Consider the following 25,836-nt stretch of genomic DNA (forward strand, 5'->3'; position numbering starts at 1 on the left):
TCACCATCATTATCATTTATATCAAGACCATCAAGGCATCTAAATGGGTAATTCATAGACAATATTTAGTGGTGGTATGTCACCACTTTGCTTGTCTAAACAACAATTCTGAAACATCACCAGTATTTCTTCCTCTTGGTTACCAAATGGACATCTAGTTCCTCATTCTAATCTTACCTGTGGTTCTCAAACAGAATTATCTTGTCATTCCAGCTTCAGGGAAAGATAAGATCATGCTAAAGGTAACTTACAACAAGACTGTAATCAACAATCATGTTGCTTAATAGCTTTAAATATTCTGGAATAGTTCACTTCATTTCTCATTCTTATCTCACTGGAATGCAATTTTCTACTTCAACTGCTGGTTTCTATCTTTGTTCAATCACATGAAATTAGAAAAACAAATTCAATATTTCATACCAAACAAACATTTGCTTTACATCTATGCCATTCCATTTATCCAAATAGGGACAAAATTTATATCTACTTTCGAGTAAAATATAAGCTAAAAGTAGTAAGAAAGGTTAGGGACAATCCACCTAAGAGGCAACCCTAATTCTCTGCTAAGTACTGGAATATAGTAAAAAGGTTCTGAACTTCCATTAAATATATAATGATTTTTTGTTTTATAATTAATTTAAAGTTCCTCTTGCACACTATCAATAGATTTCCTTAGAAAGCTCTATGTTTACTATCCAAAATTACTGTAGTGTGAAAGAATTATTACCTTTCCTCTGATGGCTCAAAAAATGCTAGAGCTTTGTAAAGAAGGCTCATCTCCTGAGTAACATTCACATGATCCCCAGCATGGTCCTCCATGTTATAATACTGTCGAGCAGCTGAAAGCCAACGTAGTCCCGACAAAAATACCTGTCTCGCTTCTTCAAAATTCTTCACTGCTTTAGCGACAACTTCTGATTCCAAATCACACACATCTAATTGCAAGAATTCCAACTGTTTTGAAGAAGTTTTTATTTCATTAGTGTCATTTATTATTTAACATGTTACATTAAAATTATTACTAGAATTATCCCCTGAAAAAATATAAAAGTGGCAATCAGTACTATACAAATTTCTTGAGCAAAACATTCTAATTTACAGCTGATAAGTATCCACCCATAGTATACCATTAAATTAACCCAGAAAATTTTGATAACATGAGATTGCAGAGCACTGAATGTTACAGCTGTGGAATAAACAACCACATTATGTACATGCATTATTCATTAACTCTTTCAAATTCCAATGACATAAAATTACATCATCAATTTCTTAATTGTTATTTAATGATGTATAATCATGTTATCTGCAAAAAAATTCTTAAAATTCATTCAAAATACTTTGTGAATACTACAGTATGCTCTGCAATATACACAGTCTTTCTTGACCAAATAAAAAATAACTGTCATAACAAATAACTTTATTATATGTAAATGCTAAAAGTGAATTATCACTAATCAAGTAACATATGGGAACTGCATATGGCAAAACAGAACAGGATCATGGTCAAATCCTAGTCTGGTAAACAATGACTTTCCATTAGATCTAAGCTGATATGCAAATGGTACTAGTACCACTACATATTTCATATACAAAGCAGCAAACTTTACAGCTATTACCTATCAGGCAGGAGCAGATATTTAAATTTGATTTAGGCATGCTTATTTAATTTTCATGCTGGCAAAAATGCAGAATATAATCTGGTCTTCACTTTTGTTGGCCCTCTTGTACGTTAGATATGATTATCTCTTATATAGGTTTTCTGTTGCTGCATCTAGTGTGAAGAGGTTAATCAGCACACAAAACACAAGTCTATATACACAAACCATCCTCAATTTAATCTCTAGTAAAATTTGAAAACTGTTTGACTTCATGAAGGAGATTCGTATTGTTTACTAGTACCGCTAACTCTTGGTTTATCTTTGAAGACATTTTGCTGCCCCTTTCAGCAGGCTTCCATGTTCTTAATATGAAACATTAGTAAATCCATGCTTTATAAATTCACATGAATGGCACTTTTGTCAGAAATTTCATTTGCTATGTAGGTGTATATACAGACATATGTTGTAACCTTACAATATTACAGGCCAAACCTGTGCAATATTCATTAACTATTATGCCTTCTTCCCCATCCAAGGTACTCCAGACAGATGCCAAGTCAACAACTCCCAATCAAAAAGAAAAGACCTTTAACACTTGAATTGTGATTGTGGTGATAACATGGTTGCAGTGTCAATTGGTTGGTGACTTAAAAGGTAGGTTTAGCTAATGGTATTTATATTTTTGACATGCCGTAATATAAAACGGTTCATCCTGTATTGGAACTTTATTTGCCTTGCCATACTCCAAAGCCAATGAAACTATTAAAAATTATCTCGTACATGCTAAATATCATATCACTACCTATCGATAATAATTCACAGGAATACTTCAATGTTATACAGCTCCTATCTATTATTCTTACACCAAATATAGTACACATTTGAGTTTAAATTTAATCTAAATACTCTGCTGCTCAGGATTCAGCCAAAAATTGTCCATTAAGCTGTGGTTATGCTGGTTTATCCAAGTACAATATGTTTTTCGGACTACTCATTCCATATCCAAAATTCTGATATCATCATAAGAGCAAAACCATATGTATTAGTTTAACTTTTTCATGTCCTTTTTTTTTTTGTTCATATGCAGAACAAACCTTCGGTCTTAACAATGTGATTACTTTCCAAGCGCCAGCTGGTAATTGGTTAAAACAATCAAAGATTGTAAAGCAAAGAATCTGTGAGATCTGGCAACACCTGTGCGTACGAGGTGATAGCTGGTCAAAGACTGCACATTGGACCTTGCGACGCTTCAGTCTTTTCCTTAACCTGCCTTGGGGAGTAGACACTTGTGCTTTGTACTTCCAAGCTGGTTGTTTGTGCCCGTGTTCTGTTTTCAGTGTGTTTCAGTTTATTATGGCTTCCTCTGAGTCTTCACGGCCTCGTCAACGCATGTGCCCGGATATTCAGGGTTTTCCGTGCTCAAGGCTTTTTGCGTCATTGGCTATGGATCCGCATACGACTTGCAGTAGGTGCAGAGCAAATTTTTATACAATGACCAATCCCTGCCCGGAATGTCGTGCCTGGCCTAAGTCACAATAAAGGGAGTTTTATAGAAAGGGGGAACATCGGAACATCGCAGAGTTTTAACTCTTCCTTCTTGGGAGGGGTTTTCTTCACCTCGTCTGGATGATTCGGCTGCTTCCTCTCCCTAGATCGCTTTTCCTGTGGCTAGTTTTAGTGTTCCCGTATCACCTTCCTTTTCTTCCATTGATTCGTCGATGGAAGTACCAGGAGTGTCTCAGGGTGATGTTTTGTTTAATGTAGCTCCCTCTCCCTTGGGTTCCAATTATCTTCCCGAGAGGGAAGAGGATGTTTGATCTAATTCCTTTGTTGCAGATTCGGAGTCATTTAAAATGGCGGCAGTATGCGTCGCTTGGGCTACAGGGTTCACCCTCCTTGGATGGGCTGTAGTCTTATTTCTTGGAGGCTTGTGGCCCCCCTCCCCCCCGGGCCCCCATCACTCTCCCTCCTCCCCTGGGCTCTCCTACGTTGGCTCTCGCGTGCAGCCATCTTGTGGAGCCTTGCCCACAGTCCCTGGGTCACGCCTTATCGCTGAGAGCAGGTTAGGACGAGAATAACTTTTGACTAGCTTAGGTAGAGAATAATAACAACATTGCGTTGTTTACGTATGAAATTCATATTTCAACTATTTTTACGGTGATAAGAAATGAAACCTCAATAATGATAAAATATTCTCTTGTATACTGTTATAATGTGTGATAATCATTGAGTCAACTATAAAAGTTGTATTGAAGCACAGTTTAGTAAATCACATAAAGAATAAAAATATGGCAACACCTAAGTGCCTACAAATGTTGGGGACTATCTGTTCTTTTATTACGATAATAACAGATCTGTATTATAGTTTACTCTGTAAACGAAATAAGGTTTTTTTTTGAAAAATTGCCATTTTATTTCATTAAGAGATAATATACTAAGAGAGAGAGAGAGAGAGAGAGAGAGAGAGAGAGAGAGAGAGAGAGAGAGAGAGAGAGAGGAGAGAGGTTGTGATTTTGTGGGATTTTAATTTAGCATTTTATCGATATTTTGCTATTTACATTCATATTAGTATCTGAAAATTAGTAAATCATTTTTATCATAAAAATGTATTTAGTCATGAAAATAAGATGAAAATACAGTAATTAGTGAATCTTGCTCTATGAAAAAATTTGCGATTTTGTTAATTTTCCAGGATATACTATTTGGGCTCCACAAAAAAAGTAATTAAAGTTTTTTATGATAGAGTTTAGAGCATATGTATGTAAAATATGTGGGTAGTTTGTAGATTGGTGTAACCACCATCACATTGTGTAAAAATAGCATGTACGTACGAACGAGACTGTAGGTTTGGTGACATCATGATGATCATACATATTTTTTTTGTGAATGAATATACATTTATGATAAAAAAAATTAGTTACTGTACTGATTACAGTACCATACTGTAAACTTGTAAAGTGTATTTTTGTCTTTTGAAAAATGCTTTCCCCAAGAAATTATTCCTTGAAGAGGCTTTTTATTATGAAGATATGCCATTAATATATAAGATGGGCATTTTATTATGAAGATATGCCAATAATATATAAGGTAAAAAATGGTTTTATTACATTTACACTTCGTCACTGATTGCAAACAACAATACGATAATCTATAACAATTATCATTTGTAACGACTGCATTGTTCAGAGAGTTTAATTATATACTATCAAAACAATAATGAAGTTTGAATTAAAAATTAATGTTTCCCTAAATGGTTATTACTATTGTAATTACACTACTACTATTAACATTTCTGAAAGGTTACCAAACAATAAAGGTCGCTGTGAACGCAATGTAACTTCGTATGTTTACATTTTGTTGCTGGCCACTCGAAGTATAAGTTGATGTCAATGATGTGGAATTATTTCATGAATAGGCTTTTATTATGAAGATATGGCAATATATATAAAGTGAGAATGGTTTTATTACCTATATTGTCCATTAATATCATAATGTGAATCTGTTCATGTGTGCTAAAGGTCATCAGACGTGGCAGAGGCTTAGCCTACCAATAAAGATCATGTACATAACACGGACAAGCCTGCGATGCTTTTATTCATACCAGCGATATAGACTGAGAAGTGGTCCACAGAAAAACCCGTGGCTAACTGATCCCACGACTGATGATCTGTGACTAAGGGATGCCCCACTGTACACACACACACACACACACACATATATATGTGAATATATATATATATATATATATATATATATATATATATATATATATATATATATATGTAAGATATATATATATATTATATATATATATATATATATATATATATATATCTATCTATCTATATATATATATATATATATATATATATATATATTACATTATATATATATATATATATGTTTTTATATAGTACCAAAAGGGTGTGGGATGGTTTGTTTGAAGGGCTTCCCAGAAATGGAGCTTGGTTATGCCTGTAGACTTAGTAACTTTCCGAAGTTTTCAGTAATTATGGTACATATCTTATGACTTACTATTTGGGAATGATACTATATATATATATATATATATATATATATATATATATATATATATATATATATATATATATATATATATATATATATATATATATACTTTTAGGGCATAGTTTTTCTCTAATACAATTTTCGTTAAAAGCAATTGCTTTAGTGGCATCAATAAGTTTCTTGCAGGTATCTTCATACCGACGAAGTTTTTTCCGATTCTCGTTCGTCAATTTCTGGTGAAATAGTACCGCAGACTTCCTTCTTCCATTTATTGAATTTTGTCACGACAGCTGTTTCGCCTTATGGCATTATCAAGCGACTACTGACTTACAATCTGACCTTTCGGCCTATTTATCTCATCGTGTGGAGGTATGACCTCGAGGTATGGGTACTGGTTAGTTCCTAGGGATTAACAGCTTAAGGGCGTTGTTTTAGTTACAAAGAATATAAGGACATATGTACTGCGACAATAAGAGTATCTTGAAACTTTTCGTATGTAGGGCAGTAAAATTTTTTGCATTGGCTTTCGTACTTGGATTTTTCGTAAGTTGAGCCTTTCGTATCTCGAGGTACTACTGTATATATATATATATATATATATCGTGTAAGTGTTACTATAAAATATATGGAATGTGTGTTATTCCATATATAAAAACTAAAAACTATGATTAATTAAAACCAGTGATCCAAGAGGTCAACTAGTTTGCTTGCAGGAGTGTGATCGGAACAGACAAGTTAATGTAGGCTAAGCCTTGATTCAAGTGTTGTATCAATCAGCGTCCTGGTTTGTCGTCATCTGTGGTCATCAAATCTATTGTTGTGTGAACTGTTGACAAAGCTTTCTGCTTGAGTAACCATTTGACCTATAACCACGACCGTCCTACGTGACTTGTAATCTATGCCATCTGTTTGTATGTTCGTATGTCGAGCTATTGTCTGCCCACTCTTGATTTGTAAACCAAATTCTATGTCAGACTTCAGTTACCATTCTCCATTGGAGGACCTGACAAACCTTATCCACACTCACGATGTAAGATAGAAGAATACATCTATTTTTGTACTCTGCGTTTCAACACTAAAACATTACATCAGAAAGAAGATACTGAATGAACTTAGAATTATCATCGAAGTCCAGGATACTCCAACGAGGATGGGAGTCATACCAACTGAACTTAGCGTAAAATATCGCAGGTCCTTATATATATATAGATACATATATATATAGATATATATCAATCTATCTATATACATATATGTCTATCCATATATATCTATCCACACACACACACACACACACACACACACACACACATATATATATATATATATGATATTTTTACGATAAAATAATGTTTTACGTATACTTACCTGGTAGTTACATATAGCTGCAGCGCTAATTGACTGGTCAGGTGATTCCTGTACCCCCTCCCTGTACCGGGGAATGTAGAACTACCACAACTAAACCTCAGAATTTTGATGCCTACCTGTCCATGTGAGGGGAGGTGGGTGGGCTCTAATGATGTAAAAAAACTACCAGGTAAGTATACATAAACATTATTTTTATCATAAAAATATCATTTTTACGTATGCAACTTACCTGGTAGTTTACATAAGCTGGTTTGCACATTTTGGAGGTGGGGCCATGGCAGCTAACCATATTTAATGAGGAATTTCTATTGGAATTTAGTAGTTCTCTTTTAGTCCTTACCTTTTAAAATAGCTGACTTGAAGGTTTACTGTCTCTTAAGTCTGCTGATCTTGAAAGCATTGACGAAGTACATGGAGCCTTGCGTCAAGCTATAGACCCAGCATTGGCGAGGTATATGGAACCATGCGCCAAGCTATATATACGTACCAGCATTGGCGGGGTATATGGAGCCGCGCACCAAGCATAGAAGTGTACCAGCATTGCCGTGATATATGGATCCGAGCGCCAAGCTATAGACATTTACATGTAAGTCTAGGGCTAACCGTTGACTGACATGCGATAACTATACGTCTGCTCATGGAGCCGTACACAATAAACAATAAGGACAACAACATGGGAATCACCTTAAATCTAAATATTTTTACCCTTTACCTAAATGGACTGTAGGGTACCACTAGTAAGTACACTTCTGTACCCTCAGACACCCTTAAAAAATAAACACCAAAGATCAAGTTAAAAATTATTAGGAAGGATTGACTTCCTTTCTTCCCTTACCCAACACTGTGACAGTTACTACAAAAGATCCCAATGTGGAACAGTTTTCGTACACTGCTTGAATCTCCGTTAAATAATGTGTTGCAAACACTGAACTTACATTTCCAATACGTCGCATTGATAATGGCGTCTAAAGATAAATTGCGTTTATACGCCATAGAAGTTGCAACAGCTCTGACTTCATGGGCCTTCACTCTAGCCAGATCAACCTCTGGTTCTCCCGACTGAGAGTGAGCTTCAACTATTAAATCCCTCAAAAAAAAAAAGGATATTGCATTCTTAGATAATATCCTAGAAGGATTTCTTACTGAACACCGAAGATTGTCTGACCCTCCTCTTATTTGTTGAGTCCTGTGTATACAATACTTCAGGGCTCTTACTGGACATAATGATCTCTCTGGTTCTCCCTCTCCTACTAACTCTGAGAGGCCCTTTATTTCAAACGAACGAGGCCATGGTTGTGAGGGTGACTTGTTCTTCGCTAAAAAGCCAATCGTCGATTTGCATATTGCCTTGTCTTGTGCAAATGCCACTCTTTTATCGATGGCATGAATTTCACTTATCCTTTTGGCCGACGCTAGAGCCACTAAGAATAATGTTTTCCAAGTGAGATCTCTGAAAGCTATCTCACTTAACGGTTCAAACCTCGTAGATAGAAGCCATTTGAGCACTATATCTAGATTCCAAGAGATTATCTTATTTCCTTCCTGTTTCTTTGTATCAAAGGATTTTAATAAATCTGACAGTTCCTGATTGTTCGAGACATCCATTCCCCTATGCTTGAATACTGAGGATAGCACGGCCCTGTATCCTTTGATAGTAGGAGTCGAGAGTTTCCTTTCTGTTTTAAGGAAAATAAGGAAGTCTGCCATTTGAATTATAGAGGTTTTAGTAGACGAGACTCCATGCTGTCTACACCAGGCCCTAAAAATTGACCATTTTGCCTGGTAGACCACTGCTGAAGATTCTCTCCTTGGCATGGCAATAGCTCGTGAAGCTCGTCTCGAAAACCCCTTCTGTCTGAGGGTACGCTCGACAGTCTGAATGCGGTCAGACATAGAGCGTGGATATTCTCGTGGAATCTCCTGAAATGAGGTTGGTTTGAGTAAATCTACTCGCTCTGGAAGTTTCCTCGGGTAGTCTATTAGAAGGTCCAGGATCTCTGGGAACCATTCTCTTGCTGGCCAGAATGGAGCTATTAACGTCATTCTGACATTTGCGTGTTGCCTGAACTTTGTCAATACTGCCCTGATCATTTTCATTGGAGGAAAGGCATAGAGGTCCAAGTCTGACCAATCTAGCAGCATTGCGTCTAAAGCGAACGCTTTCTTGTCGGGTATGAGGGAGCAATATACTATTGGCAATCTTGTTGTCTTTTCCGTGGCAAACAAGTCCACTAGAGGTCTTCCCCACAGATTCCACAACTGCTGGCATACCTGTAAGTGCAGAGTCCACTCTGTAGGTAGTACCTGATTTCTCCTGCTCAACTCGTCCGCTCTTACATTGTATCTCCCCTGTACAAACCTTGTGAGCATTCTTGCCCGATTTTCTTTCGCCCAGATGAGTAACTCCCTCGTCGCTTCGCACAGAGAGAAGGAGTGAGTCCCCCCTTGTTTCTTGATGTACGAGAGAGCTGTGGTGTTGTCGCAATTGATGACGACCACTTTTCCCTGTACTTCCTTGGCAAAGGCCTTCAATCCCAAATGTATTGCCTTTAGTTCTTTTAGATTTATATGCCACTGTCTTTGACTGATTGTCCACAAGCCTGACACTTCCTTCTTTCCCAGCACCGCTCCCCATCCTTGATCCGAGGCATCTGAGAAGAATGCAAGGCTGGGGTTCAGTGGCCAAAGAGACAGACCCTCCTTGAGTCTTTTTTCTAACCTCCACCAAAGGAGATCTTGCTTTATTTCCTCCGTTATTGGAAAAATGTTATTGTTATGATACAATAAAGTTTGTTCATACTTACCTGGCAGATATATATATAGCTGTATTCTCCGAAGTCCGACAGAATTTCAAAACTCCCGCACACGCAGTGGGCGGCCAGGTGGTTAGTACCCATTCCCGCCGCTGGGAGGCGGATATCAGGAATCATTCCCATTTTCTATTCAGATTTTTCATACCACTGTCCCCTGAGGGGAGGTGGGTGGGTACTTTAATTATATATATCTGCCAGGTAAGTATGAACAAACTTTATTGTATCATAACAATAACATTTTGTTCATGAAACTTACCTGTCAGATATATATATAGCTGAATCCCACCATTGGAGGTGGGAAGGGACAGAATAGAAGGATTAGGAAACACCTCAAGTGCAGATGATTGACATCTTGATTCCTTACCTGTTTTAGCATAGCTGACTTCTTTATTACTATCACCGAAGTCTGCTTTTGCTTTACTAGAGTTGCCAACAAGGTAGTGACCTGTGTAGTTGGTGCGCTCTAGATGATCTGTCAACGGGAGCGTGACCACAATGTGACTAGACCATATTGACCATACTGTGAGGGCAACGAAGCTAAAACCACCACCTGACCTAACCTATCGAAGTTAGTCCCATAACTTCTAGGCTAACGAAAGGGAAAGCGCCTCAAGCGACCAACCCTTCAAAGTTAAAAGCACACCTATCCCTTTTCTATAGGATAAGGATTCGTGCTGCTTCCTGCCTCCAATAATATTTCTAACGGATATGTATGGTCCTAGCGACTCGCAGATCTCATATGTCGTCTTCACATCCCGTCGGGAGTGTGAAGCGAACACAGAGTTGCTTCGCTCAAAACGTGGCACTCAGGATATTACCGAGTGTCATGCTCTGTTGAAATGCTTCCGAGGCCGCGCCCTCACCTCGTGAGGCATTTACTTTAAAAGGTGGTTTTCAAATCTTTGTTCAAACATGACGAATGAGCCTCTTAGAAAGACTCCTTAAAAATAACGCCAGGGCGTTTCTTCGACATGGGCAAGTCTGGTCTTTTTACGGAAACACCGCAGATTGTCCGAATGACCTCGACTTTCTTTAGTTTTATCAAGATAAAACTTGAGAGTCCCGACAGGGCACAGGACTCTCTGTGGCTCTTGCCCAAAAATTTGTGCCATCCCCTTGATCTCCAGGTCTCTGGGCCATAAGGGTTAGACGGGTTTTCGTTCTTAGCAAGAACGGAAGGCTTAGAGGACACCGAATTATGTCCCTCTAAAGCCAAAACCTCTGAGATGGCTAAAAACCTCACTACATCTTTTGCCGCAGCTAGAGTGGTTAGAAAATTAGCCTTTCTGGTTACGTGTATTAAGTTTTACAGAAAGGAGAGGTTCGAAATGCTTTGACATCAGGAACTTCAGACTACATCTAAGTTCCATGCCCGGGAAGCTTCGATCTAAAAAATTTCAAGATTCCACAGACCTCAAAGATCGTGAAGGGCTTTGTTGTTTGACAGATCCGAATCTCTGAGCCTAGAGGCCGTCAACATATTTCCGTATTCTACAATAGTTGGGACTGCTAGCTTATCCCATACTTCAGACGGAATGGGAAGGCGGTAAAGTAATTCACAGAGGTCAGAGGTGGAGGAACAGTCATTCTTCCTGCCCTATGTCCAGAAACGGCCCACTCCGATTGGCTATACACTGCAAAATATGCAGCACTGCTTTGCTTTGGCAATGAGACTTGCAATTAATCTTGAAGATCCTCTCGCTTCTTGACAGTCTGAACGCATTCAGACTCAGAGCGGAGAGATTTTAGGTACCTCTCGAAGTGAGGCTGTTAGAGTAGACCGATTCTCTCGGGAAGGGTCCTTGGAAAGTGCTCTCTGAAGGACGTGACCTCTTGTGATCCAGCCTCTCGAAGGCCAACATGGGGCGATCAGCTCTTTCTCACTCCCTCTGACGCCAGCGATTATCTTATTACATTTTCCTAAGCTTTTGAATAGGGGAAAAGGGCTAACCAACTATCCCCTTTCCATACTATAGGATGGCGTCTATTGCTACCGCTCTCGGATCGAGAATAAGGGCGCAACGTAGAGGAAGCTTCTTCGTCTTCAATATTGCAAAATCTACGAAAGGACGTCCCCAAAGTCTCCACAACATCTCGACATACTTCTAAGCGAGGATTACTCAAAAGTCAAACGTCAGTAGTTTGCTGCCGTCGATCGAGAAGATCCGCACGGACGTGCAATCGTGTAACGAACCTCTTAAGGATCGTTACGTTCCGTGCCTATGCCGATAACCATCTCTCTTTTCTGGGATATGAGAGAGCTGCGGAATTATCTGAGATGATTTGGACCACTCGACCAAACCTCACTCTTCGAGGAACTGGAGAGCCAACCAAATTGCTTCCAATTCTTTTAGATTATGTGCCAGGACCTCTGTCCGGATGCCTGGCTCCCTCTCATTATCACCTGAGTGATCCTTAACCCATTGAGAGACGTTTAGAATTATCTCTAGATCTTTGATGTTATTTCAGTTCTCCTGTAGGAAAAACTGTAGAGGTCTGAATTGCAGTCTATTCAGGGAAACAAGCTTCTCCAGCGAGGAAATGGTCCCCAGCAGACTATCCATTCCCTCACTAAGCATGCTTCCTTCCTAATAAGGCTGCGCTTTGCATAAGCAGGAGAGGCATTATTATAGTGCTATGCTGCGGTAGACTCGTACAGAATTCTGTTACAGTGCGGTAAGCAGCGACCGAACATGTCTAAGAGATATCTCTGTTGAAAATTTCTTAGCAAAAGGAAGTCGTTTATTCATGATTACCAGAAATACCCTCAACCCGAGGCGAAAGTCATGATTGTAGGGCAGAGATACGTTCGTAAATCAATCCCGCGGGAGAGAGAGACGTAACCGACTGAGCAGTACAACGAGCTACCTAACACTGAGTTGGTGACAGTGTGAGACACTGTGACAGTTACAGGCAGCAGCTTAGTTCACCTTCTCGCAGTCTTATGCCGAGTTGCCAGCTATTCTATTCATCTAAGGAATAGATTTTCCATTATTTGAACAGAAACTCTCAAGTTGGCATATCTAAGCGAAACAGAATTCGCTAATACAGAAGCTGATTTTGTGTTGTCGTAACATTACGCTTAATTAACCAAATGTTAAAATCGGAAACTCCTGGAAAGTTGCCGGGAGTACCGATTAAATATACTGCGTCATCCACAATGACAGCAACCTCTCGTTTCGCACTATTCTGCCTGAGTTACCAGCTACTCTCTTCTACGAAGGAATAGGTTCGTTACTATTATCGATCATAAGAAAATTCTCAAGCAGGCATATTTAAGCGAAACATAATTCGCTACATGCAGAAGCTGAGTTGGTGTTGTTGTAACAATACCTTCAAGCATTGTCCCTTACACCGGAAACTCCTGGAAGTTTGCAGGAAGGACCGATTAAATACACTTAAAATAAACAGTCCTTTCGGTTGCCATCTGTAGAGGTAACCACGATATGCGTATATGACTTGAACTTTACATTAGTAATATGACGCGAAGATAAAATACCTAAGTATTGCAGTCACTTGAACATCTAATTCTCTACTACAATTCTTTCCTCCTGACGAGGAAGAGAGAGAGAATGGAAATCGACTGTCTTCATCTTTTTGCCAAGAAAAGGAATAATATTATTCAAATGGAAATCCTCAAGTGAGAACCGAAGATCGAAAAGGAAAGTTCAAGCTTCTTATGATATTTGACATAAGACTTCATGGACGTAGTCTATAAGTCTTTTTCCTGGATGAGCCTCTTGACTATGAATGAGAGCTCTTTCGAAATTTTGTTACTATCCGCTTATGCGATAAAATGTTATTAAGAACCTTGTCAATGAGAAACTAACCCAATTGCATGACGGAAAGTAATCCAGGAATTCGAGCATATAGCCTTCCCGATTCCCGCAGAAATCGAGGAAGGGCAGGATTCCTGATTAGAGACTGGGCTTACGACAGGAAGGACCTTAATGTTCCCCTTCGCAGCGCAATCCCGAAAGCAGAACGAGGCGTTTTATGACACCGAAATCTGCTTACAGTTTTCCTGGAATTCATCAAGTGATGGATTCTATTGAACGCTCCCTTCGTAGAAAGCGAAGTAGACATTTTGACGAGACCAAACTCCTTCCTCTACTTCGACGACGCCCTCTTGAAGAGCGTTCTTGCAGGAATCCTGCCGCACTGCTTGATGCGTAGGACGCCTATCGTTCTGAAGAACGTCCTGGCAAGTGCTCTACCGAGCGTCATGACGTGTAGGATGCCGAGCGTCTTCAAAAGCGTCCTCGCTAGCGTCCTGGCGAGCGTCCTCGCTAGCGTCCTTGGCGAGCGTCCAGATGTGTAAGACATCGAGCGTCTTCCAAAAAGCTTATCAATGTTTATGACGTCGAGCGTCTTCTGAAAGGCCACCCGAAAAGCGTCCTGGAGAGCCGCACACTGCTCCTGAAGTGTGAGAGCACTATAGGAAGACGTAAGGCTATCGTCTCCAAGACGGCCTTAAAGACTTTCGTTACCTTCTAACAAAGACGGTGGCCGCCTGTGCAACATTTTGCGTCTTAGTAATGCAATGAACATATCCAGACACGCGCTCAAAAAAGGAACGCCGAGCGTTCCGAAAGGCATCGTCGCGAGGGTGCTTGCCGAACGTCCTGATTGCATTCTTTGAGCGTCTTGAAGAGCGTCGGAATAGAAGAGCGACGAACATCAAGGGAAGCGTCATAGTGAATGACGTGCATCAACACGAGTAACTTGAGAGGCTTCCTGCGAGGGGAGAGCCGCTCATGAAACGCGAGCGTCCTAAGCATAAGTACGGTGATCGTCATCAGGACGAGTCTTAAGGACGTTCGCCACTCTTGACAAAAAACGACGGCCGGCTGTGCGACATCTTGCGTCTTTGTCACGCTCATCGACACTGCAGAAGGGCATTTAAAGGACGCCTGTGTGTTCTTGGTATGAGGAATTCTTTGCCCTTCTCCTGTCGAAAACTAGGATAGTCTGTCCAGTGTCATCTCTGTCCGCTGACAGAGCGTCCCTTAGGGACGAGTAAGATGCGTCTTGGCGAGCTGTTTGACTATGCAAATCAGCTTGCCGGGACGTCAATCTTATGAGCTTGAACAATATCCCGTTTCGTAGTAAAGCGAACGTCACATAACGTATACATAGCGCCATGAGGGGAGGAGGAAACATGTTATTGTTATGATACAATAAAGTTTTGTTCATACTTACCTGGCAGATATATATATATAGCTGTATTCTCCGACATCCGACAGAATTTCAAAACTCCCGGCACACGCAGTGGGCGGCCAGGTGGTTAGTACCCATTCCGCGCTGGGAGGCGGATATCAGGAATCATTCCCATTTTCTATTCAGATTTTTCATACACTGTCCCCTGAGGGGAGGTGGGTGGGTACTTTATATATATACTGCCAGGTAAGTATGAACAAACTTTATTGTATCATAACAATAACATTTTGTTCATGAAACTTACCTGTCAGATATATATATATAGCTGAATCCCACCATTGGGAGGTGGGAAGGGACAGAATAGAAGGATTTAGGAAACACCTCAAGTGCAGATGATTGACATCTTGATTCCTTACCTGTTTAGCATAGCTGACTTCTTGATTACTGTCACCGAAGTCTGCTTTTGCTTTACTAGAGTTGAAACAAGGTAGTGACCTGTGTAGTTGGTGCGCTCTAGATGATCTGTCAACGGGGGCGTGACCACAATGTGACTAGACCATATTGACCATACTGTGAGGGCAACGAAGCTAAAACCACCACCTGACCTAACCTATCGAAGTTAGTCCATAACTTCTAGGCTAACGAAAGGGAAAGCGCCTCAAGCGACCAACCCTTCAAAGTTAAAAGCACACCTATCCCTTTTCTATAGGATAGGATTCGTGCTGCTTCCTGCCTCCAATAATATTTCTACGGATATGTATGGTCCTAGCGACTCGCAGATCTCATATGTCGTCTCCACATCCCGTCGGGAGTGTGAAGCGAACACAGAGTTGCTTCGCTCAAACGTGGCACTCAGGATCTTACTGAGTGTCATGCTCTGTTGAAATGCTTCCGAGGCCGCGCCCTCACCTCTTGAGCATTTGACTTTAAAAGGTTTCAAATCTTTTGTCAAACATGACGAATGAGCCTCTTAGAAAGACTCCTTAAAAATAAACGCCAGGGCGTTTCTTCGCATGGGCAAGTCTGGTCTTTTTACGGAACACCGCAGATTGTCCGAATGACCTTGACTTTCTTTAGTTTTATCACGATAAAACTTGAGAGCCCCGACAGGGCACAGGACTCTCTGTGGCTCTTGCCCAATAATTTGTGCCATCCCCTTGATCTCCAGGCCTCTGGGCCAAGGGTTAGACGGGTTTTCGTTCTTAGCAAGAACGGAAGGCTAGAGGACACCGAATTAGTCCTCTAAAGCCAAAACCTCTGATGATGGCTAAACCTCACTAACCCTCAATGCCGTAGCTAGAGTGGTTAGAAAATTAGCCTTTCTGGTCACGTGTATTAAGTTTACAGAAAGGAGAGGTTCGAAATGCTTTGACATCAAGAACTTCAGACTACGTCTAAGTTCCATCAAGATTTCCGCAGACCTCAAAGATCGTGAAGGGCTTTGTTGTTTGACAGATCCGAATCTCTGAGCCTAGAGGCCCGTCACAACATATTTCCGTATTCTACAATCGTTGGGACTGTTAATTCAGACGGAAAGGGAAAGACTGGGTAAAGTAATTCACAGAGGTGAGGTGTAGGAGCAGTCATTCTTCCTGCACTATCTCCAGAATCGGCCCACTCCGATTGGTACACTGCAAAATATGCAGCACTGCTTTGCTTTGGCAATGAGACTTGTAATTAATCTTGAAGATCCTCTCGCTTCTCGACAGTCTGAACGCATCCAGACTCAGAGCGGAGAGGTTTTAGGTACCTCTCGAAGTGAGGCTGTTAGAGTAGACCGATTCTCTCGGGAAGGGTCCTTGGAAAATGCCCTCTGAAGACGTGACCTCTGTGAATCCAGCCTCTCGAAGGCCAACATGGGGCGATCAGCGTCTTTCTCGCTCCTCTGACGCCAGCGATTATCTTATCAGCTTTCCTAAGCTTTTGAATAGGGGAAAGAGACTAACCAACTATCCCCATTCCATACTATATGATTGCGTCTATGCTACCGCTCTCGGATCGAGAATAAGGGAGCAACGTAGAGGAAGCTTCTTCGTCTTCAATATTGCGAAGAAAATCTACGAAAGGACGTCTCCAACGTCTCCACAACTCTCGACATACTTCTAAGCGAGGATTACTCAGACGTCAGTAGTTGCTGCCGCGATCGAGAAGATCCGCACGGACGTTGCAATAGTGTAACGAACCTCTTGAGGATCGTTACGTTCCGTGCCTATGTCGATAACCTCTCTCTCTTCTTGGGTATGAGAGAGCTGCGAAATTATCTGAGATGATTTGGACCAATCGACCAAAAACTCACTCTTCGAGGAACTGGAGAGCCAACCAAATTGCTTCCAATTCTCTTAGATTATGTGCCAGGACCTCTGTACCTCTGTCCGGATGCCTGGCACCCTCTCGGTATCACCTGAGGTGATCGTCAACCCATTGAGAGATTGTTTAGAATTATTTCTAGATCTTTGATGTTATTTCAGTCCTCCTGCAGGAAAAACTGTAGAGGTCTGAATTGCAGTCTATTCACGGAAACAAGCTTCTCCAGCGAGGAAAATGGTCCCCAGCAGACTCATCCATTCCCTCACTAAGCATGCTTCTTCCCTAATAAGGCTGCGCTTTGCATAAGCAGGAGAGCATTATTATAGTGCTATGCCGCGGTAAAAACTCGTACAGAATTCTGTTACAGTGCGGTAAGCAGCGCTGAACAGTCTAAGAGATATCTCTGTTGAAAATTTCTTAGCAATAGGAAGTCGTGTTTATTCATGATTACTAGAAATCCCCTCAACCCGAGGCGAAAGTCATGATTGTAGGGTAGAGATATGGTTCGTCAATCAATCCCGCGGGAGAGAGAGACGTAACCGACAGAGCTTAACAGCGAGCTACCTGATACTGAGTTGGTGACACTGTGACAGTCACAGGCAGCAGGCAGCAGCTTATGTTCACCTTCTCGCAGTCTTATGCCGAGTTGCCAGCTATTCTATTCATCTAAGGAATAGATTTTACATTATTTGAACAGAAACTCTCAAGTTGGCATATTTAAGCGAAACAAAATTCGCTAAATACAGAAGCTGATTTTGTGTTTGTCGTAACATTACGCTTAATTAACCAAATGTTAAATCGGAAACTCCTGGAAAGTTGCTGGAGTACCGATTAAATATACTGCGTCATCCACAATGACAGCAACCTCTCGTCTCGCACTATTCTGCCTGAGTTACCAGTACTCTCTTCTACGAAGGAATAGGTTTTGTTACTATTATCGATAAGGAAATTCTCAAGCAGGCATATTTAAGCGAAACATAATTCGCTAGATGCCGACGCTGAGTTAGTGTTGTTTGTAACAATACCTTTAGCGTTGTCCTTACAGCGGAAACTCCTGGAAGTTTGCAGGAAGGACCGATTAAATACATTTACAAAATAACCGTCTTTTCGGTTGCCATCTGTAGAGGTAACCCACCTGATATGCGTATATGACTTGAACCCTACATTAGTAATATGACGCAAAGATAAAATACGTAAATATTGTAGTTCACTTGAACATAAATTCTCTCTAATGAATGAGAGCTCTCTCGAATTTTGTTAATGAGAGCTTATCCGCTTAAGCGATAAAATGTTATGAAGATCTTTGTCAATGAGAACTAACCCATTTACATGACAGAAAGTAATCCAGGAATTCGAGCATATAGTTTTCCCGATTCCCGCAGAAATCGAGGAAGGGGCAAGATTCCTAATCAGAGACTGGCTTACGACAGGAAGGACCTTAATGTTCCCCTTCGGCAGCGCAATCCCGAAAGCAGACGAGGCGTTTTATGACACCGAAATCTGCTTACAGTTTTCCTGGAATTCATCAAGTGATGGATTCTATTGAACGCTCCCTTCGTAGAAAGCGAAGTAGACATCTTGACAAGACCAAACTCCTTCCTCTACTTCGACGACGCCCTCTTGAAGAGCGTTCTTGCAGGAATCCTGCCGAACGTCTTGATGCGTAGGACGCCTATCGTTCTGAAGAACGTCCTGGCCAGTGCTCTACCGAGCGTCATGACGTGTAGGATGCCGAGCGTCTTCAAAAGCGTCCTCGCTAGCGTCCTGGCGAGCGTCCTCGCTAGCGTCCTGGCGAGCGTCCTCGCTAGCGTCCTGGCGAGCGTCCTCGCTAGCGTCCCTGGCGAGCGTCCAGATGTGTAAGACATCGAGCGTCTTCCAAAAAGCTTATCAATGTTTATGACGTCGAGCGTCTTCCAGAGCGTCCTGATGAGCGTCTCTTCGTGTAGGACGTCGAGCATCGGCAAAAAAAGCTTCTCACGTCTCAATGCGTAGGACGTTGAGCATCTTCAAGAGACGTCTCGCGAGAGTCTTACCGAGCGTATTGGTGCCTAGAACACCAAGGGCATCTCAGAGAGGATCTTGTCGAGCGCCCTGATGCATGAAAGGCCATAAGACTTGACCATACCGTAGACTTAAAAGTGAATTCTCTACTACATTCATCTTCTCACTAAGCATGTACTCTAATAAGCCATGCTTTCGTAAGCATGAGAACATTATTAATATATAGTGTTCTGCTGCTTAAGATTCCTTTAATAATGTACCTACGGTAATCGCATTGAAAGGCTGGAATATCTTTTTCTATTGAAACGTATCTTAGCAAAAGGCAGACAATATTTTATTTATGTTTGCTTAACTATCCCCTCAATCGAGGCGCTAAGACCGCGATTGTAGGGGAGGGGAGATACGGTTAGTCATTCCATCCCGCAGGACCGACCTCTCATGACTGAGCAATAGATGGTTACTGCGTTGGTCTAAGCGATAGCAGCCCCCTCCGTTAGTTCAATAAAGGAATCTTATAAAATTATTATCGAACTTCAGGAAGTTCTTATTAATGTATATTTAAGCGAAACAAGACTACGATAAATCTAGAAGCTAATTAGGTATTGTCATAACAATCCCTTTAAGCGTAGTCCTTCCTAGGAAAGTCCTGTAAGGATACTGGTAATAGAGTTGCAACAGCAAAGAAGTAACTACGGTATGTGCTTATGAATTTGACCGTATCGTATTATCATACAGCAGATACTCTACTACCTTCTTTCCCTGCCGAGGCAGATAGAGAAAGGAAAAAACTTTTACTATCTTCGTTCTTTTCGTTAATAGAACGATAGAAAGAGAATATATTTCCTTAGTAAGGAAGTTAATCCAGAACTCTTTAAATCTCGTAATTTCCTCATAAATCGCGGAAGAGACAGAATTCCTGTTCATCTCTAGGGTTTACGGAAGGAAGTAGATATTTCCTATCCGCCATCATACCCAAACGTCGATAAGATTCTTATTCAAGAAATCCAAGGTTTTCTCCGTACGTCTTGGTAAAAACTTCGACATGACTGTTTGTTGCTTTTATACAAATACGGAGGCGTCCCGAAAAGCGTCCTCAAAAGCGTCCTGCCTTCAAGAGCGCCGCTCATGAAGCGTGCTAGTCATAAGCCGATGTACGGTGATCGTCGTCCGGACGAGTATTATGGACGTTCGCAACTCCTGACAAAGACGGCGGCCGCTTGTGCGACATCTTGCGTCTCTGTCACGCTCATCGACACTTCCAGAAACGCACTCAAAAGGACGCCTTAGGGTACGCCTTCTTCCTTTTCACAGTAAGTGAGATAAGGCGACCTGGGCGCTTAACAGCGTTCTTCCTATTTCCTTCTTCTTTCTCCCATGTGTTTGGAAAGTCGTCAAATTGTTAAGGCGGCGATTACAATCGCACGACAATAGAGAGAGGACGTGAAGCGTCCTCCTCAATAAGCTTCTATTTAAAGGGCGCGAGTCCTTCCGAGAGCTCCAACCCCTGTACGGGGAGGACGCCTCAGAGGACGAGAAGCAATCCTTCAGGATTCGTGCACGTGCACGATCATCTTGGCAGCCATGAGAAGCGTCTTCAGGTCTTGCCGAAGGGACGCCAGATCGGTGGGGGTTCCTCGTAACCCTCCTTCGGCTTTCGACATGCCCTCTCCCTGTGTTCTGGGAGTCCGACAGAGGTCTAGACCTAGAGGCATTATAAGGCCGATCTGACGCCCCCTCCACAACACTAGGGGCAAAATCAACATCACTACACTCACAACACTGATTGGAGAGCGAGCACTTTTTCAAGCTTACTTGATGTAATCCACCATAATAGAAAGGGCATTACGTCTCACAGACTTCCTCTAGGCCCGTAAGCCATACCACAGGGTTAGGCAAAATAAAGTCTACTGGAGGTTAGTAGGTTCATTATCCTAACTTCTGTTACTGTGGAGGAAGACCTCCTGATTCTATCACGCTCTAATTTGCGTACATACGAATCATACGTCTCTTTCGGAATTCAGTCAACATTACACTAATTACATTGATCTTTCAACAAAGAAAACATGTAAACATCATGTATACTAAGCGAGTGTCTACCGAAGGTTTCGGTAGCCTCCCCTTACCCGTTGCAGACAACAAAGTCTGAAACTAGGCTAACTAGATTCAGACATCATATGCAATGAAAAAATTTTAATTAATTTATGATAGCGTATGCCTAGCCACAAATCCAAGTCAATCATTCAAAAAAATAAGTAGGATACTTAAGCGGCTAATGAAGTTTCAAAATCCTAGCGGAGGTAGTGGAAACAGGTGTTTTCACTACCGCGACAGAGAAAAATCTTAATAGAAAATGGGAATGATTCCTGATATCCGCCTCCCAGCGGCGGGAATGGGTACTAACCACCTGGCCGCCACTGCGTGTGCCGGGAGTTTGAAATTCTGTCGGATGTCGGAGAATACAGCTATATATATATATCTGACAGGTAAGTTTCATGAACAAACTTAGCCGATGACAAATAAGACCTCCTTGGAGCGTCCACCAAATTGGCGAAATCTCCTTGAGAAGAAGACGGTGCTTTCAATCCTGTTTCTTCTCCTGTTTCGTACCAGATCCCAGCTCTCCCTTTCAGTCTAGATGGAGGAAGTGCAAACGAAGTCTTCCCTTTAACCTTCCTTGAATCCATCCAATCCTGGACTCTCTTAAACGCTCTCTTCGCAGAGAGCGAAGTGGCCATCTTAACGAAGCCAGGAGCCTTCCTGGCCTTCGATGAGGCAAATTGTGAAGGTGGAGCGTCTTGGAAAGCAAGAAAACAATCCTTGCTACAAGAGTAAAGACGTTCCTTCCTCTCGATAGAGCGTTGAAATGTCTCGAAAGGCATCCTTGTGAGGGTCCTGCCTTAAGGACATTTTTAATCTCTTGACCAAGACGACAGCCGCCTGTGCGACATTTTGCGTCTTTGTCACGCTTATCGATATTAAGTCAAGCCGAAGGGACGCCAGATCGATGTGGGTTCCCCGTAACCCTCCTTCGGCTTTCGACATGCCCTCTCCCTAGTCCTGGGAGTCCGACAGAGGTCCAGGCCTAGAGGCGTTATGGGGCGGATCTGACGTTCCCTCCTGACGAGAGAGAGGACGTGAAGCGTCCTCTTCTCTAAAGCTTCTTAGAGGGCGCGAGTCCTTCCGAGAGCTCCAACCTTGCGGGGAGGACGCCTCGGAGGACGAGAAGCAATCTTTCATGATTCGTGCACGTGCACGATCTTTGCAGCCTATCCTCGCCGAAGGGACGCCAGATCGGTGGGGGGGTTCCCGTAACCCTCCTTCGGTTTTCAACTTGCCCCCTCCCTGGTCCTGGAGTCCGACAGAGGTTTAGACCTAGAGGCGTTATAGGACGATCTGACGCCCCCTCCACAACACTAGGGGCAAAATCAACATCACTACACTCACACACTGATTGGAGAGCGAGCACTTTTTCAAGCTTACTTGATGTAATCCACAATAATAGAAAGGGCATTACTTCTCACAGAACTTCCTCTAGGCCCGTAAGCCATACCACAGGGTTAGGCAAAATAAAGTCTAACTTCTGTTACTGTGGAGGAAGACCTCCTGATTCTATCACGCTCTAATTTGCGTACATACGAATCATACGTCTCTTTCGGAATCAGTCAACATTACACTAATTACATTGATCTCTCAACAAAGAAAACATGTAAACGTCATGTATACTAAACGAGTGTCTACCGAAGGTTTCGGTAGCCTCCCCTTACCCGTTGCAGACAACAAAAATGTTATTGTCATGATACAATAAGTTTTATACATACTTACCTGACAGATATATACTTAGCTATAGACTCCGTCGTCCCCGATAGAAATTCGAATTTCGCGGCACACTCTACAGGTAGGTCAGGTGATCTACCGCCCCGCCGCTGGTGGCGGGAATAGGAATCATTCCCGTTTTCTAAGACAGATTTTCTCTTCCACCTGTCTCCTGAGGGGAGGTCGGGTGGGCCATACACCGTATATATCTGCCAGGTAAGTATGCATAAAACTTTATTGTATCATGACATAACATTTTATGCATTCAACTTACCTGTCAGATATATACTTAGCTGATGGCACCTTTGGCGGAGGGTAAGAGACAGCTAATCTACTGAAATAGACAGGAAACACATATGTTGTAGGTAATAAAATTAAAAACCTTGATTCTACCTGTGTTAGCGAAAGACTTCATGGCTACTGCCTAGGAGCCCGTATCGCTTCAAGAGCCTCAGCGAGGTAGTGACCTCATGCTAAGAGTTCTTGATGGTCTGTTACAGGGGTCTTACCCACTTACGCTTCAGAACCTTAGGATCTTTGTCAATGGGGTCCTATCCACTTACATGACAAAACACCTTGCCTATTGGCATGATCATAGAGCACGACACTAATCCCGATCACCTGATCCTTATGGGGTTAGTACTACGATTGAAAGGAGTCATCCCCGAACTCCTTTCAAGCAACCCACAACTCAAAAAACAATATTAAAACTAATTATTAAAAATATTAAAAAACAAATTTAAGGATCAGCGTCTGCTCCATTTCCCAGCTAGTATCCGCTGATACATAAGGTCCAAGAGAGAAAACATTTACGTATGTTTATTCTAACATCCTTTAAATAATGGGATGCAAATACTGAATTGCACCTCCAGTAAGTTGCTGCTAAAATGTTTCTCATGGACATATTCTTCGTAAAAAGAAAGGGAAGTTGCCACAGCCCGTACTTCGTGAGCTTTCACTCTCAGCAGCTTAAAGAGTTCTCTTGGCAATTCCTATGAGCTTCGGTAATTACATTCTGACAAAGAATGCCAGTGCGTTCTTTGACATCGGTCTATTGGGTTTCTTACCGAACACCAAAGACCTTGTCGACATCCCTGAAGCTGTGTCTTCTTTTCTAAATAAAATTTTAAGGTCCTGACTGGGCAAAGGACCGATCCAACTCTCTTCCTACCAGGGAAGAGAGTCCCTGACTTCGAAACTTCTAGGCCAAGGTTTAGAAGGGATCTCATTCTTCGCTAGGAAAAGATCTGGCAAGAAATGACAGCCGATCTTTTCTAAATCCCACCCGAGAGTCCAAAGCATGCAATTCACTGATCCTCTTAGCAGTTGCTAGAGCCAACAGAATATGCATTTGCTAGTAAGATCTCTGAATGAGATTTTTATCTATAGGTTCGAACCTGTCCGACATCAAGAACTTTAGGACAACGTTCCAGTTTCCAACTCGGGGGAATCGATGATCTCAATTTCTTCGTCTCGAAAGACCTGATGAGATCATGAAGATCCTTATTATTCTCGAGATTCAGCCCTCTGTTTCTAAAAACAGCTGAGAGCATGCTCCATATCCCTTGATAGTTGATACGGCCATTTGGATTCTTCTCTTAAGAAGAGGAGAAAATCCGCGATTTCGGTTACAGAGGTATTGGAAGAGGCCAGTTCTTCGACCTACACCATCTACGGAAAAACTTCCCACTTCGATTGGTAGACCCGCAGGGTAGAGGCTCTGCGGGCTCTAGCAATTGAAGTTGCCACTTTCTTTGAAAAGCCTCTCGCTCTGACCAGTCTTTCGATAGTCGAAGGCAGTCAGGGAGAGACTTTGGATGTTTTTGTGGAACCTCTCGAAGTGGGGTTGTCTGAGCAGATCTGTCCTGTCTGGTAGAGATCTGGGGAAGTCCACCGTCCATTCCAGTTACCTCTGTGAACCAGATTCGGGAAGGCCAAAAGGGAGCAATTAGAGTCATTCTCATTCCTTCCGATGCCACAAATTTTCTTACTACTTCCCCAGCACTTTGAATGGGGGAAAGGCGTATGCATCTATCCTGACCAATCCATGAGGAAGGCATCGATCGCTGTGGCTCTGGGATCTTCTTCTAGCGAGCAGAAGTTGTCTATTTTCCTGGAGAGGAACGTGGCAAACAGGTCGATCTGGGGTCTCCCCCAGAGTGACCATATTTGGTCTGCAGACTTCTGAGTGGAGCATCCACTCTGTCGGGAGGGAGAACCTGGTTCTTTCTGCTCAATCTGTCTGCCCTTAGGTTTTTTACTCCTTGGACAAACCTTGTACGCAGAATAATGCCCCGTTCCTCTGTCCAGGTTAATAGAGCTCTCGCTATTTCGTTCAGCGAGAAAGAGTGAGTGCCCCCTGATTCCGGATGTAAGCCAGAGCTGTGGTGTTGTCGGAATTGACTTGAACTACCGCCTCTCTGACTTCCGCTTCGAAGTATTCCAGGGCTAGATGAATTGCCAGGAGCTCCTTCGCATTGAGTGCAGAGTAGTTTGTTGTCTGGTCCAAACACCTGCTACTCCTTTGGACCCAGTGTTGCTCCCCAACCTGTTTCCGAGGCATCGGAAAACAACACTCGGTGAGGGTTCCGAATCAAGAGGGACACCCTTCGTTCCTTGTTAATGGGGTTAACCACCACTTTAGGTCTGATTTTTATCCCCTGTTGGATGGAAAAACGTCTGACAAGTCTCCTGTCTTTTGACTCCACATCCTCTTTAGATAAAATTGCAGAGGTCTGAGATTT

General features: G+C 42.0%; 1 protein-coding gene across 5 annotated transcripts in view; it reads right to left on the minus strand.

Moving 5' to 3' along the window:
- The window catches only part of LOC135216832 (KIF-binding protein-like), a 189,883-nt gene that overhangs the window by 20,815 nt on the left and 143,232 nt on the right, over positions 1 to 25,836 (minus strand). For all 5 annotated transcript variants that reach the window (XM_064252335.1, XM_064252334.1, XM_064252333.1 and 2 more), the window contains one exon: positions 728 to 954. In XM_064252335.1, the coding sequence (XP_064108405.1) occupies positions 728 to 954 (227 nt within the window). The remainder of the gene's footprint in view (positions 1 to 727; positions 955 to 25,836) is intronic.

This window comes from Macrobrachium nipponense, chromosome 6, assembly GCF_015104395.2.
Source record: "Macrobrachium nipponense isolate FS-2020 chromosome 6, ASM1510439v2, whole genome shotgun sequence".
Taxonomy (NCBI): Eukaryota; Metazoa; Arthropoda; class Malacostraca; order Decapoda; family Palaemonidae; genus Macrobrachium; species Macrobrachium nipponense.